The sequence below is a fragment of the Oncorhynchus mykiss genome, chromosome 1, assembly GCF_057628025.1.
Source record: "Oncorhynchus mykiss isolate SJ-2025 chromosome 1, ASM5762802v1, whole genome shotgun sequence".
Lineage (NCBI taxonomy): Eukaryota > Metazoa > Chordata > Actinopteri > Salmoniformes > Salmonidae > Oncorhynchus > Oncorhynchus mykiss.
Genome location: NC_143022.1, coordinates 8,661,606 through 8,678,784, shown reverse-complemented (window position 1 = coordinate 8,678,784; position 17,179 = coordinate 8,661,606). Strand labels below are relative to the sequence as shown.

At 43.1% G+C, this 17,179-nt stretch overlaps 1 protein-coding gene across 1 annotated transcript in view; it reads left to right on the top strand.

The window, feature by feature from the left end:
- tsc22d2 (TSC22 domain family 2) overlaps positions 1–16,553 on the top strand; it is a 48,197-nt gene extending 31,644 nt beyond the window's left edge. Inside the window, exons 2-3 of the mRNA XM_036986955.2 lie at positions 13,256–13,307; positions 14,260–16,553. Of these exons, the coding sequence (XP_036842850.1) occupies positions 13,256–13,307; positions 14,260–14,547 (340 nt within the window). The 3' untranslated portion in view covers positions 14,548–16,553. The remainder of the gene's footprint in view (positions 1–13,255; positions 13,308–14,259) is intronic.
- The last annotated feature ends 626 nt before the right edge of the window (positions 16,554–17,179 follow it).

Genomic DNA, 17,179 nt, shown 5'->3' with positions numbered 1-17,179 from the left:
CTGAATACAACAGGTGTAGTAGACCTTACAGTGAAATGCTGAATACAACAGGTGTAGTAGACCTGACAGTGAAATGCTGAATACAACAGGTGTAGTAGACCTTACAGTGAAATTCTGAATACAACAGGTGTAGTAGACCTTACAGTGAAATGCTGAATACAACAGGTGTAGTAGACCTTACAGTGAAATGCTGAATACAACAGGTGTAGTAGACCTTACAGTGAAATGCTGAATACAACAGGTGTAGTAGACCTTACAGTGAAATGCTGAATACAACAGGTGTAGTAGACCTTACAGTGAAATGCTGAATACAACAGGTGTAGTAGACCTGACAGTGAAATGCTGAATACAACAGGTGTAGTAGACCTTACAGTGAAATGCTGAATACAACAGGTGTAGTAGACCTCACAGTGAAATGCTGAATACAACAGGTGTAGTAGACCTGACAGTGAAATGCTGAATACAACAGGTGTAGTAGACCTTACAGTGAAATGCTGAATACAACAGGTGTAGTAGACCTGACAGTGAAATGCTGAATACAACAGGTGTAGTAGACCTTACAGTGAAATTCTGAATACAACAGGTGTAGTAGACCTTACAGTGAAATGCTGAATACAACAGGTGTAGTAGACCTTACAGTGAAATGCTGAATACAACAGGTGTAGTAGACCTTACAGTGAAATGCTGAATACAACAGGTGTAGTAGACCTTACAGTGAAATGCTGAATACAACAGGTGTAGTAGACCTGACAGTGAAATGCTGAATACAACAGGTGTAGTAGACCTCACAGTGAAATGCTGAATACAACAGGTGTAGTAGACCTGACAGTGAAATGCTGAATACAACAGGTGTAGTAGACCTCACAGTGAAATGCTGAATACAACAGGTGTAATAGACCTCACAGTGAAATGCTGAATACAACAGGTGTAGTAGACCTTACAGTGAAATGCTGAATACAACAGGTGTAGTAGACCTCACAGTGAAATTCTTACTTACAGGCTCTAACAAACAGTGCAACAAAAAAAAGAGTAAAAAAGACAGTGAAAAGTAACAGTAGCGAGGCTACATACAGGTACTGGTTAGTCAGGCTGATTGAGGTAGTATGTACATGTAGATATGGTTAAAGTGACATATATGATGAACAGAGAGTGGCAGTAGTGTAAAAGAGGGGGTGGCGGGACACCCAATATAAGTAGTCTGTGCGAGTGGTGGACTAATGACGTGTAAATGGGACCCGACTATGGCACCTACACATTGAGGGAATCCAAGATCAAAGTTGCCTGAATCCCAGGGCGGTGTCCTCTGTGCATTTCTGGGTTATCCTTCAACTTGAGCGCAGTAGCAAAACATACTTTTGTATATATGCACACTATGTGGACACCTTTTCAAATTAGTAGATTCAGGTCATTTCAGCCACACTCGTTGCTGGCGGGTGTAAAAAAATAAAATAATAATCAAACACAAAGACGTGTGTCTCTGGAGACACACGATGGTAGTAGAATGGCTTTACTGAAGAGCTCAGTGACTTTCAACGTGGCACTGTCATAGGATGCCACCTTTCCAACAAGTCAGTTTGTCAAATGTATGCCCTGCTAAAGCTTCCCCGGTCAACTGTAAGTGCTGTTATTGTGAAGTGGAAACGTCTAGGAGCAACAACGGCTCAGCCGTGAAGTGGTAGGCTACATAAACGTATTAAAATCTTCTGTCGTCACAACAGTCACTACCGGGTTCCAAACTGTCTCTGGAAGCAATGTCAGCACAATAACTATTCGTCGGGAGCTTCGTGAAATGGGTTTCCATGGCCCGAGCAGCCGCACACAAGCCGAAGATCACCATGCACATTGCCAAGCGTCGGCTGGAGTGGTGTAAAGCTCGCCACCAGTGGACTCTGGAGCAGTGGAAACACATTCTCTGGCGTGATGAATCACACTTTACCATCTGGCAATCTGACGAACAAATCTGGGTTTGGCAGATGCCAGGAGAACGTGCCCTGCCTGAATGCACAGTGCCAACTGTAAAGTTTGGTGGAGGAGGAATAATGGTCTGGGGCTGTTAGTTATAGTTCGGGCTCACTAATGCTCTACTGGCTGAATGGAAACAAGTCCCCGCAGCAATGTTCCAACATCTAGAGGAAAGCCTTCTCAGAAGAGTGGAGGCTGTTATAGCAGCAAAGGGGGGGGACCAACTCCATATTAATGCCCATGATTTTGGAATGAGATGTTCGACAAGCAGGTGTCCACATACTTTTGGTCATGTAGTGTACATCTTGGCGGGTAGAACAGACTTCTTACCTGTAGCCACTCGACTGCACCTGTAGCCAAAATTGCATGTACTTGTCTCCTGAATGTACCTCCTTTAAGGCCATGTGTCAATGTTGCTATTCATTATAAAACCCTACCAAACAGGAATGTCAACCATTTTTATACCATCAGCAGCACTTGTTCCCTGGAGAGCGCCATGTAGGATCTAAGGTAAAGCAAAATACGTCAGCCAGCGAGTTTATACGCCTTCTAGGTCGTGGGGCTGCGTGCGTACATGCTGCTTCAAGCCCCCCAAACCCCCTCTCGGTACATGACATTCCCCTTGCTTATGTAAACTGAAAAGTTTATGTACGTATTATGTAAATTGAAACGTATTTAAAAAAAAAAGTTTTATGCACACAAAAAAACAAACAAAAAAAACAACAAATATATATATATATAAACCTAACAAACCTTGCATATCAAGATTCATTTTCAATTTGTTATACTTTCATGGTGCGTATTGTTTTTACATTTTAATATTTAAATTCTATTTTGAAATGATATCTTAAATAATGTGAAGAGGGGTTTGTTCTCAGCCCACTTCATTTTATGGATCAAAAAAATCCTTCCATGAAAGACGGAAACAAATTAACATTGAAACTTTGTTGCGATGCCTCTGCTTCAACTCTCTTCAATCTGAATAAGCTCTAAATGTTTCCCCCTGGCTCTCTATCTGTTTGTAAAGGTAAACGATAGCCCTCACAATACCCCTAGGAGACTGCCCTCTGGGCAGGTTTATACTGGGCTGTTTACTTACATAATGGGCACCATCAATTAAGATAGTGGAGGAGCAAAGCTAGTTTCTAACAATGTATTTTTTTTTGTCTTGCTTGATGCTTTTATATTTACCATGCAGGACCATTGTCCCTTTTAGTCGTCTGGTCTTGGGTGAACAAATGGCTAGACATGAATGGTCTTTTTAACATTAACATACCTGATTAACTAGGCTTCTGTTCTGTTTGACACAGTTTAAAGTCGGCTGAAGTAGTTTTGTTGACTTTGATTTAGGTGAGCATAATGGCTAATAACTCACACTGCTGACGACATCTGGTTAAAGGGAGGATAATGGCTAATAACTCACTCTGCTGACGACATCTGGTTAAAGTGAGGATAATGGCTAATAACTCTGCTGACATCATCTGGTTTAGCGACTGTAGTGCAGCTGTTGAGAAGAGTAGAGAGGCCCATATGCGGTAAACTCCTAGTATAAGTAAGGTTACCCCAATATGCTGTAAACTCTGTCGATGGATGGGCCCTTCAACTATGGCTGACCTGGTAAAACAACGCATTTCATTGCTTTTGCTCAATAAAATGTTTTTTATACTTTTGCTAACTGGTGTGAGGAGTATAATCATAACAAATACATTGCAGATCATACTTGCAAAGACTAGGCTGCTATAGCGGGTAGGAATGTTGGGCCAGTAACCGAAGGCAGTTAACCCACTGTTCCCCGGGCGACCGAAGACATGGATGTCGATTTCTTTTTTTAAAAAGCAACCCCCCCCCCCCCCCCCACCTCTCTAATACAAAGGGGTTGGGTTAAATGCGGAAGACACGTTTCAGTTGATGAAATCGAATTTTATTCGTCACATGCACCGAATACAACAGGTGTACAGTGAAATGCACCGTACAGTGAAATGCTTACTTACAAGCCCCTAACCAATAATGCAGTAAAAAAATAAAAAAAATCAAATAAAAGTAACAAGTAATTAAAGAGCAGCAGTAAAATAACAATTGCGAGACCATATACAGGGGTGTACCGGTAGAGAGTCAATAACCGGGCACTGGTTAGTTGAGCTAATAATGTACATGTTGGTAGAGTTATTAGTGACTGTGCGTAGATGAAAACAGAGTAGCAGTGGTGTAAAGAGGGGGGGTGCGGCCATTTGATTAGATGCTGAGGAGTCTTATGGCTTGGGGCTAGAAGCTGTTTAGAAGCCTCTTGGACCTAGACTTGGCGCTCCGGTACCGTTTGCCGACTAGGGTAGCTGGAGTCTTTGACAATTTTTAGGGCCTTCCTCTTACACCGCATGGTATAGAGGTCCTGGATGGCAGGAAGCTTGACCCCAGTGATGTACTTGGCCGTACGCACTACCCTCTGAATGGGTTTTGTGCCCTCTTCACGACTGTCTTGGTGTGCTGGGACCATGTTAGTTTGTTGGTGATGTGGACACCAAGGAACTTGAAGCTCTCAACCTGCTCCACTACAGCCCTGTCGATGAGAATGGGGGCGTGCTCGGTCCTCTTTTTCCTGTAGTCCACAATCCTCTCCTTTGTCTTGATCATGTTGAGGGAGAGGTTGTTGTCCTGGCACCACACAACCAGGTTTCTGACCTCCTCCCTATAGGCTGTCTCATCGTTGTCGGTGATCAGGCCTACCACTATTGTCATCAGCAGACTTAATGATGGTGTTGGAGTTGTGCCTGGCTATGCAGTCATGAGTGAACAGAGTACAGGATGGGACTCAGCACGCACCCCTGAGGGGCCCCTGTACTTATTGATGAAGCCAATGACTGACGTGGTCTACTCCTCAATGCCATCGGAGGAATTCTGGAACATATTCTAGTCTGTGCAAACAACACAGTCCTGTAGCTTAGCATCAGCTTCATCTGAACACATTTTTACTCACCGAGTCACTGGTACTTCCTGCTTTAATTTTCGCTTGTAAGCAGGAATCAGAAGGATAGAATTATGGTCAGATTTGCCCAAATGGAGGGCGAGGGAGAGCTTTGTATGCGTCTCTGTGTGTGGAGTAAAGGTGGTCCAGAGGTTGTTTTCCCCTCTGGTTGCACATTTTAACATGCTGATAGAAATGTGGTAAAACAGATTTAAGTTTCCCTGTATTAAAGTCCTCGACTACTAGAAGCGCTGCCTCTGGATGAGCGTTTTCCTGTTTGCTTATGGCGGAATACAGCTCATTCAGTGAGTTCTTAGTGCCAACCTCGCTCTGTGGTGGAATGTAGACAGCTACAAAAAATACAGAAACTCTCTTGGTAGATATTGTGGTCTACAGCTTATCATGAGATATTCTACCTCAGGTGAGCAAAACCTTGAAACTTCCTTAGTGTACCAGCTGTTATTTACACAAATGCATTGTCTGCCGCCCCTTGTCTTACAAGACGCCGCTGTGCTATCTAGCCGATACAGTGTATAACGAGCCAGGTGTATGTTGATAGTGTCGTCGTTCAGCCACGACTCTGTGAAGCATAAGATATTACAGTTTTGAATGTCCCGTTGGTAGATTAATCTTCTGCGTATGTCACCTATTTTATTGTTCAAAGAGAGCACGTTTGCTAGCAGAATAGAAGGAATTGGGGGTTTATTCGATGGCCTACGAATTCTCAGAAGGCAGCCCGCCCTCTGGCCCCTTTTTCTCCGCCCCCTCTTCACGCAAATGATGGGAATCTGGGCCTGTTCCTGAGAAAGCAGTATACCATTCAGGCTGGGCTCGTCAGACTCGTTAAAGGAAAAAAAGGATTCTGCAGGTCCATGGTGAGTAATCGCAGTTCTGATGTCCCAGAAGTTATTTTTGGTCATAAGAGACGGTAGCGGCAACATTATGTACAAAATAAGTTACAAACAATGCAAAGGGGGAAAAAAAAAAAAAAGCACAATTGGTTAGGAATACGTAAAACGTCAGCCTTGTTCTCCGGCGCCGCCTTGTTGCATTCGTACAAGTGACTGGGTGTATCGCCCTTTCCCTATCATACACCCCAGGTTTCACGCTTCAGTCTCTCTCTTGTGCCTTGTATCCCCCCCGTAGTTGCAACGCAATCACACCAGATAGACTTCAGTATTCGATGTTTGTCCCTCGTCCCCGGGACATTGGATGATGCCTTTTTTTAATACCGTCCACTAGGTGCAACTTAACTGTCATTTTGATTTTTTTTTATGCTTAACCGTGAAGTTATTTTCTGTTTTAACAACTTTAACCATTTACCTACTTTCACTTCACCCACAGATGTGTATCCTACTGGACAAACATTGAATACCGAGTCGAGCCGACCATTGTCAAACCGCACTGCTGTTTCATCCATGGCAATGATGTTGTTATTCTTTCTCTCTTCTGTTGCTCAACCTTTTAGAGTACTCACTGAAGTTAACTCGTAAACAATTCATTTAGACCAGTGTTTATTTGCTGACACGTGTGCCAGCTATTAAAAGGGACAGGCGGCTATTTGAGAGACTGCGTCAGTCAGTAATCTCTTAACCCCCCCCCCCAACCCCTCGGCCAATGGAGGAGAAGTATGATTTGTTCAGCTGCCGCCGCCTGGTGAGGTGTTTTGTATGGTTTTACAGGGCGACGTGTGCCTGTGCATCTGTCCCCTGTTGAAGAACTAATTAGATTGTTCATCTCTGAAAGCATGTGTTCTCTGTTTTTGTGTCCCTGGTATCCGGTCAGCACCCCTGACCCAAATGTGGGGTGTTGTGGTTCTGCCGATTCCCCGTCGGGAGTGAGGTGACTTGGATATTTGGGTTTGCGTCGCGGGGGTGATACACGTGTGGGTGCGTTGTGTTGGGGGGTCTGGGGGTGACTGGAATGTCGTCTGCTGTTGTGTTCCTGGCGGGGGGGGCACACGCACGTGCACTGTTGTGGTCAGAACAGGTCCTTGTTGTGTGTGGCACACAGAGCAAGCCGTGTCTCTTTTATATAAACGGGCCGTTCAAGGTCCCCTCCCTTAATGAAATGTACCGGCCCCCTTGTTTTCCTTTAGATTTGTCTGCCAGTGTCTCCCCTCCTGTTAACCACTCCCTGTCCATCATCCTTCCCCTGCTGTCCATGTGTTATGGATAAACGCATTCCATACTCAGCCGTTGGGCATTCTGTTTCCTCCTTTTGTCCTGGATGTGTTAATTGGTCGGTTCAAAGGGGGGGGAAGAATGTGCTGTTCTCTCCTTGTTTATCAACCAGTCAGATTTAAATCTAACTCAGGCCCCTGCGTGGAATGCGGTCACTTCATTTAGCTGTCTCGCGAGTTATCATGGACCTGTTGGCATCGCATTCCTCTCAGTCCCTGGTCTGTATAGCTGTAGTATGCGTAGCCAACCTAAAGCCCAATGCATACCAAACATGTTTACAGTACGTAATCACAGCAAGATGTATGGCTCCCCAGTTGTCCACTGTTGACTAGAGACACTGGGAAAGGTAACGATCCACATTTTCACAATTTTTTTCCATATTTTGATACCTGATTTTTGATAGTTGGATGCTTGCATTTTGAAACATAGCCACAGAAGACTGGAGGGTAAGGACCTTGGTGATATGAGGAAAGTTGTTGGATATTTGATTTGTTTAATTCAGGGGTTCCCAAACTTTGTTTTGTCCTGCAACCCCATTTTGATAGCAAAATGTTTCTGTGACCCCCCCCCCCCCCCCCCACCATGTACAAAAAAACTAAGTTATGTAATTAACGGCCAAAGTTTACTTTTTTACAATTTGGGCTGTGAGTCTATTAAAAATCAGTCGGACAATATTGTTAATCTCAAGATGGTTTGAAGTGACTGATGCATCATAAAAGGTATTGGGAAATTCAGAAGATCATTTAGACAATGTTGTGTGATCTTCTGTGTAGAAAATAACATCAAATATGAATGCTATTTCCCCCTGTCAGATTCAGTGCCTGGTCTTGTTCTAACAGCTTGCAGACATAGTAGAGGGAAGCAGTAAGTACAGTTGAAGTCGGAAGTTTACATACACTTAGGTTGGAGTCATTAAAACTCGTTTTTCAACCACTCCACAAATTTTTAGTTAACAAACTATAGTTTTGGTATGTCGGTTTGGACATCTACTTTGTGCATGACACAAGTCATTTTTCCAACAATTGTTTACAGACCGATTGTTTCACTTATAATTCACTGTATGACAATTCCAGTGGGTCAGAAGTTTACATGCACTAAGTTAACTGTGCCTTTAAACATCTTGGAAAATTCCAGAAAAGGACGTCATGGCTTTAGAAGCTTCTGTTAAGCTAATTGACATCATCTGAGTCAATTGGAGGTGTACCTGTGGATGTATTTCAAGGCCTACCTTTCAAACTCAGTGCCTCTTTGCTTGACATCATGGGAAAATCAAAAGAAATCAGTCAAGACCTCAGGAAAAACAATTGTAGACCTTCACAAGTCTGGTTCATGCTTGGGAGCAATTTCCAAACTCCTGAAGGTACCACATCCAAACAATAGTACGCAAGTATAAACACCATGGGACCACGCAGCCGTCATACCGCTCAGGAAGGATACGTGTTCTGTCTCCTAGAGATTAATGTACTTTGGTGCAAAAAGTGCAAATCGATCCCAGAACAACAGCAAAGGACCTTGTGAAGATGCTGGAGGAAACGGGTACAAAAGTATCTATAACCACAGTAAAACGAGTCCTATATCGACATAACCTGAAAGGCCGCTCAGCAAGGGAGAAGCCACTGCTCCAAAACCGACATAAAAAAATACTACGGTTTGCAAATGCACATGGGGACAAAGATCATACTTTTTGGAGAAATTGAACTGTTTGGGCATAATGACCATTGTCATGTTTGGAGGAAAAGGGGTGAGGCTTGCAAGCCGAAGAACACCATCCCCAACCGTAAAGTACGGGGGTGGCAGCATCATATTGTGGGGGTGCTATGCTGCAGGAGGAACTGGTGCATGTCACAAAATAGGTGGCTTCGTGAGGAAGGAAAATTATGTGGATATATTGAAGCAACATTTCAAGACATCCGTCAGGAAGTTAAAACTTGGTCGCAAATGGGCATTCATAATGAACAATGACCCCAAGCATACTTCCAAAGTTGTGTCAAAATGGCTTAAGAAAAACAAAGTCAAGGTATTGGAGTGGCCATCACAAAGTCCTGACCTCAATCCTATAGAAAATGTGTGGGCAGAACTGAAAAGGCGTGTGCAAGCAAGGAGGCCTACAAACCTGACTGTTACCACCAGCTCTGTCAGGACTAGTGGGCCAAAATTCACCCAACTTATTGTGGGGAGCTTGTGGACGGCTACCTGAAATGTTTGACCCAAGTTAAACAATTTAAAGACAATGCTACCAAATACTATTTGAGTGTATGTAAACTTCTGACCCACTGGGAAAGTGATGAAAGACATAATAGCTGAAATAAATAATTCTCTCTGCCATTATTCTGACATTTCACATTCTTAAAATAAAGTGGTGATCCTAACTGACCTAAGACAGGGAGTTTTTACTAGGATTGAATGTCAGGAATTATGAAACTAAGTTTAAATGTAATTGGCTAAGGTGTATGTAAACTTCTGACCCTAACTGTATGTATTTGTTCCTGAGAGTTTTCTCTCTCTGTGATAATGTCATATTGTGTAGCTTAAACCATTGAAAAGAGACCACATTTGTAGGAAGAAAACAGAAACCTCTGTTTACAACCCATCTCAAATTACTCAATTACCCAACCAGGAAATGGCGGAGTGATTTCTGCATTACACCTTTTTTTTAAAAAGTGATACGAATTGAACATGTAGTCATTAACAAGACCTTGTATATTTTTACAAATAACATGTTCTTTACTCAAAGCATTAGGGCTCATATTAGTGTGTAGCCCAAACTGTTCAGATGCTACAGACAGAAGTTGGCAGATCGGCTGTACTGACTTCAGACAAGTCCCAAGACGCTTGCGGGGGGTCGTTAGAGTGAAACGGGGAACGCCATCGTGTTCGAGAGAGTCATCTTTCTGTAAAGGGGTCATTAAAGTTTGGGGTCATAACCGTTCGGACGCTACAGACTATTTTGTGAGAAGACTGATTTTCGCCATGTCTCATGGTCTGACAAATACCGCTCTAGCTCTGTCACCTTTCACCTCAGAAGTAGAAGTGTTACATAGGCGGATGCTGTGGATTGAAACGAATCCAATGCAAAGAAACAGATCTAGCTTAAATTGATTAGATTTCTTTTAAAAATTATATATAATATTTCCGCAGGGGCGTGGACATTGACCTTAGGGGGTATTAAGTCAAGTTTAGGCAATGGAAATGATCAGGCCCACACAACCTGAAAATAGTATCACCCTGAAATACCATCTTGATATTTGATAACTATAGTTATTCAAAAGTAATTGCTATAATTTGGGTTTGATACAAATCAAACATGCTTACAAACATATATTTTATTTCTTTCACCTTTTATTTAACCAGGTAAACTAGTTGAGAACAAGTTCCCATTTTACAACTGCGACCTGGCCAAGATAAAGCAAAGCATGAGTAAACTTAAGTTGATTTGATAAAGGTGTGGTTTAACACATGCAGTGTGAGATTATGTTTTGCAACAGCAGTAAGTAAATATGATTTATATAAGCCTGTCACTGAGTAGACAAATTAGAACGTAGACGCACCAAACTCCTCCCCTAACATTCTTCCAGGCAAGTCCCATGTGACGTAAAAGGCTTTTAAAGACTGGAGACACTCACTCCCATCAAAACACTGAAAGTACACCTACGAGTCAGAGAGAGAACGTGGACTCTTGTTCAACTCTTTTCCGAGAGTTGTAATTTGGGAAGTTTTGGTCATCATGCGTTGCGAAATGAGCTACACTCTTCCCTACTCGCCAGGATCCTCACCCACAAATTCAGGACGTGTGGTTCGTTACAGAGCACGATGCAGGTAATAGTGTTGAGTATTTGGAGGCTATTCCCTCATCATTGTGTAGCTGTCTTTACGATTGTATTTAGACGCATGCTCTCTATATTGTCAGTTAGAAGGACATAGTTGCGAGTGCACCCTGGCTAATAGTTGCTGTATCTGCTTGTTGGTACCTCTTATCTTCACGGCGTTGTTAGCAATTGTATGAAGTTTGAGAGCCGCTGTGATGTAAGTGCTTTGGCTACTTTGTAGCATTTAGTAGCTTCAATGTAGTGTTTTGACTGGGCAGTAGTGATTGTCTCTCTGCACGTCCTCTCGTCGCCTTGTTGAGCTGCAGTCGGTCATGTAGGCTACATAGCCTTAGGGGTACAGTGCTCCCTCTCTGCACGTCGTCTTGTTGAGCTGCAATCGGACATGTAGGCTACATAGCCTTAGGGGTACAGTGCGCCCTCTGCACGTCGATCTTGTTGCGCTGCAGTAGCTCATGTAGGCTACATAGCCTTAGGGGTACAGTGCTCCCTCTCTGCACGTCGTCTTGTTGCGCTGCAGTAGCTCATGTAGGCTACATAGCCTTAGGGGTACAGTGCTCCCTCTCTGCACGTCGTCTTGTTGCGCTGCAGTCGGTCATGTAGGCTACATAGCCTTAGGGGTACAGTGCTCCCTCTCTGCACGTCGTCTTGTTGCGCTGCAGTCGGTCATGTAGGCTACATAGCCTTAGGGGTACAGTGCTCCCTCTCTGCACGTCCTCTCGTCGCCTTGCTGAGCTGCAGCGAGTCACGTAGTCTACATAGTCGTGGGGATTCAGTGGTCGTAGACCATTGATCGATGATTTGTTTACATTGAATGGAGGAGCCAAAGACATTAATGGCGTAATCAGGACCTAATTTGAAAATGATCTTGTCAACCGTTTGGCGAATTGTTAGTTAAATTGCGCGACAGCATAATTTTGGGCAACAGTTGAATTATGATATGCCGACACACACTCTCACTCAACCTCTCTCACACACAAATATGTATCACATGTAGACAGTTATCCTATGCCGACGGTGCGCTAGAAGTCCTAACTATAAAGGGACATTTAATACATATGAACATAGATCAGCAAATGAATGTTCTGTATCCTGTTCATGTTTTGAAGTATAGCGAGGAAACCTAAAACTTTCACTGTTATTTGGAGCAGAATAGATAGTATAGTTTCACCTCACACATGCATATGGAGGAATACTACAATACATTTTATTCCACAGGATCGGTAAAATATTTAAAATACACAATTACAGACGTGGACAATATATTGGCTTGCCAGTGCACCTTCTAGCGGCGCGTTGCGTGAAAGCGCCTTTGTTCAGATGGGGCGGTGTAGTCAGTGGACGACAGGCATCGACCGGGCGTAGCTAAAAGGATCAGAAACGCAACATTTTGGGGGTTTAAATAGAGATTTGTGAGATTATTTAATGTGTCTACGAGACGTTGGCCACTGAACGACGTGAGTATAACGCATTTTCTACAAGGGTAATACGCTAAACGGAGCAAGGGAGGAGAAGTGGTGGTAACCGCCATAAAAGGACACACAGTATGCTGTGTCGCCTAGACAACAAAACATTGCGAAAACAAATACTATCCTCAAATCAATGTCGAGACAAAAGCATGTCAAAACAACATGATATTTATATACATCTGACATAATTATTTGGAGGATGGTGTTTAAAAACGTTTTTTTTTTTCACGTCACACGGTGTTGTGACCAATGCGCAGTTTTTACACGTGCATCAACATGAAATGCACCTTTTGTGAGCTATGCATTATAAACGTAAATCATGTTTTCAAATAACGGGATCAGTTCTGTTTTGTATGGCATGTTATTCTGTCGCTAGAATGCAGCGACCAGTTGCCCACGCATTTTTATATTCTACAGTATAACAATTTTATGCAAATGTGCTTATTCCCTTATCCTTAGGATGTGTTTACACTTGATTAGATATCACATTGGAGTAAATGTGCAGCTGAAATGCATCATGTGCGGCTCACTTTGGCCCTGGGCCTATTGGAAGTGCACAGTATCGTGAAACGATGACTTTCCACACAATGGAGCGTCATTTTGCATAGCACAGAACCCAGTGCTGGAAGGGCTATAAACCTAATCTCCCCCCCAAACATCTGTGTTGCTTAAACCCCTTTATGTTCAACTAGCCTAAATCCCAATTGCATATAGCCTGTTTTTTTAAAAACAGTATTAAGAGGCAAGGCAGCATTCTTCTACAGGCTGGAAAAGGATGTCAAATGTGGGGGGGGGAAAGAGTTCCCTCATTCCTTCGGTATGTTGACATTATTTTCTCTCTTGACTCTTTCTCCACAGTTCTTCTGGAGCCAGTGTTGTAGCCATCGATAACAAGATCGAGCAAGCGATGGTGAGTGCATCTCTAGTTCTGCACTTTTCTACCCACTAGCTAGGCACTACTAACGTATTGAAAAGTTGATGGCGATGCCCTTTGACCTGAAATCAGTGGTAAAGCTTGACATGGTAGTATCTGTCTTGCTAGCACTCTGATGTAACCCCTCCCATGATATGGTAGTATCTCTGTCTTGCTAGCACTCTGATGTAACCCCTCCCATGATATGGTAGTATCTCTGTCTTGCTAGCACTCTGATGTAACCCCTCCCATGATATGGTAGTATCTCTGTCTTGCTAGCACTCTGTAACCCCTCCCATGATATGGTAGTATCTCTGTCTTGCTAGCACTCTGATGTAACCCCTCCCATGATATGGTAGTATCTCTGTCTTGCTAGCACTCTGATGTAACCCCTCCCATGATATGGTAGTATCTCTGCCTTGCTAGCACACTGATGTAACCCCTCCCATGATATGGTAGTCTCTGTCTTGCTAGCCCTCTGACCCCTCACATCGTATGACATGGTAGTATCTGTCTTGCTAGCCCTCTGACCCCCCACATCGTATGACATGGTAGTATCTGTCTTGCTAGCCCTCTGACCCCTCACATCGTATGACATGGTAGTATCTCTGTCTTGCTAGCCCTCTGACCCCTCACATCGTATGACATGGTAGTATCTCTGTCTTGCTAGCCCTCTGACCCCTCACACCGTATGACATGGTAGTATCTCTGTCTTGCTAGCCCTCTGACCCCTCACATCGTATAACATGGTAGTATCTCTGTCTTGCTAGCCCTCTGACCCCTCACATCGTATGACATGGTAGTATCTCTGTCTTGCTAGCCCTCTGACCCCTCACATCGTATGACATGGTAGTATCTGTCTTGCTAGCCCTCTGACCCCTCACATCTCTGTAGTGTTATATGCTCCTGAGTTGTTGTACTAACGCTCTCCCCCTCTCTTTCTCCTCAGGACCTAGTGAAGAGCCACCTGATGTATGCGGTGAGGGAGGAGGTGGAGGTTCTGAAGGAGCAGATCAAGGAGCTGTATGAGAGGAACTCTCAGCTGGAGCGGGAGAACGCTGTGCTCAAGTCCCTGGCCAACACTGATCAGCTCACCCAGCTGTCGTCCACCCAAATCAGCCCGGCCGGCAGCACCTCCCCGCCTCAGCAGCAACCCCCCGCCAATACCAAACCCCACTTGGAGGGTGCAGCCCAGGCTCTCAGCCTGCTCCAGCAGCCCAACGTCACCTCGGCGTGATCACCTGCCTCCGTAAAACACCTCCCCGAAATACGCGAGGAGGAGTCCCCAAACAACCAACTAACCAACCATAATCAACACTTGATTATGTTTTATTGAGAAGCAAAATCGGCCTTTGTTTGCCACCCTTGTCTTTTTGAGTGGCGTTAAGAGCCATGCTTCAGTGTGCTGCTGCTGTCGTCGGGCCTTCCCAGTATTAGACCATCATCATCCTGTGAAAGCATTGTTTTGTCCGGGCGTCCCGTGTTCAGTGGAAGGGGAACTGGCCAGGGGCGAGTACATCGCAGCCTGGAGTCCCCACGCAGGGGAGAGAGGTGATGGGCTGTATTGTGGCGGGATAACTGGAGGTGGTCCAAAGGGCCCCCCAAAAATCAACACTGGGCTGTTGGTGGTGAGTGGAAAAGAACGGGGGAATGAGAGGGACAAAGAGACTGAGGTGGGGAAGAGGATTCTCACCCTACCATAAGAGGAATGTGTGTCTCACCGTGAGAAGAGCGAGACTAGTTTTCCCAGAACCACCACACTTTGACCCAAGTTAAAAAAAAAAAATAAAAAAAAAACATACCTTCATTAGTTCAGTTTTACTGTTTGCATTTATTTATTTTGGGGCTGCTATTTTCATAATGTAAATGAACAATGTAACAGAAATACTTATATTTAAAAACAAAAAAAAGAAGAGAAAATAAAAACTTTCTGTTTATGATTATCGGTCAGACATTTTTGGTAGTCTAATGCAACAAGTAGTTCCGTACAGGCAATAGGTTCTTTTAAAATGGCAATTTCCTATGGCATAGCACCGCTAACACTAAAAGGCAGTTCATTTAAATGAGATGAAATCCAGGTTGAATGTACATTTTGTAGAGAGTGTAAAGTATTGAGAGCGTAGAGGGTTTGTACAGGTGAACACCAGTTCTTCAAATATATATATATATATTCTTCAATGAATTTTCGGTGGTTATATTTTGATGAAGAACACTGTTCATTTCCTTTGCTATAGTTTCTTTTTGGGGGGGAAAAAAAATGTAGAGAAAATTGCCATACTTCCCCAACCTTTTTGAAAATTCTATTGCGCATATTTAATTTCTGGGCTGGGGGTAAAAAAACAAAAAAAAGCTGTGAAATTGTTCAACCTACTTTGTAACCAAAGACGCAAAGCTGTGTAATTCCTATATATTTTTATTATTTTTGAATGCACACTTCTATGTATTTTTACTTAAAACATTTTTTTTTTTTTACACTTCCTCCTTCCTCCTTCACATCAAATATTTTTTTTGGGGGGGATGCTGTTTGGCATGTTCTGCATGATCTATAATCAAACCACTTTCTTACCTCATGTTTTTATCCAACGCTCTTATTGTAACGTATAGTTAGTTATTCAGTCTGAACGATGGGTAATGGAGGAGGGGGGGGGGGATTAAGAGGAAGGGAGAGTCAGAAGCTCACATTAGCAGAAAATGAAGTTTGACCCATCTTTTTGTTCATGTAAACAGTGTTTTTTTTAAAATTTTATTTCATATGCAGACAGTTTTTTTGTTACGTTTTAATGTATTTGATGAATGCAAACATTTAGATTCTGATTGTAGTTTACCAATCTGTACTTCAATAAAGAAACGTTCGAAACTTAACGGAAACTTTGTACACATTTCACAACTCCAGCTTGAACCCGGTAAATTCTTGTATGAGCATATTATGGTATGTCCTGTCTGTGTTACATGTATTTTGTGCCTCCTGCACCATCGCCGGTTGTCGGGCGACCTGGTTTATTCTTTGTGGCTTATAATTGTATAATCGGTCATCTTTAGCAGGATGAATTTAGATTTCAACTTCAGTTGGGTTTTTTAAATTTTTTTTTATTTGAAGGAGATGCTGTGCACATGCCAGGTGTACTGTATGAAAGTGATTTATCACTGAGCCTTGGAGAAAATATCTTAACAATGCCCTTGTAATGTGCTGTTCTGACGGTTTCAGTTTTCAGTAAAAAAAATAAATTACTGTTTTATTAAGAATGTCAATGTCTCGCCCAGTGCATTTAAAAACATTTTTTTTTAAATCTTCCAATGAATGACTAATGATCAGCTTAGATTGATTTAAGCTATTTGACGTACAAGTACAAAACATACTGTGTCCAGGGTATATAGCTGTCCAGGGTATATAGCTGTCAACTATCTCACCTCAGTCTCTGCTTGATGTACTTCACTCTAGGATCAACAAGGACATATGATGCCGTACGATCTTACTTTGAATTGACACTAACACTAGGCTAGGATATATTTGCTTATATAGGTGTGATAATCTCTTGTTTCGCAGCAAGGTTTATTTGTGTGTGTTGACTTAGATTCTGAAATAGGATCCTGATTGAGCCAATAAGACAAATGTCTGGTCTGCACACACGTTGAAATATGGTGAAGTTGGCACTAAAAGCAGAATAGGAAAGTGCCCAGAGGGGTTCATGCCTGCTTCCAATGTACACTACATAACCAAGACCATCTCATACCAAAATCATGGGCAGTAATATGGAGTTGCCCCCCCCCCTCCGCCTTTGTTTTAACAGTCTCCACTCTTCTGGGAAGGGTTTCCACTAGACGTTGGAGTGTTGCTGCAGTTCATCCCAAAGGTGTTCGATGGAGTGGAG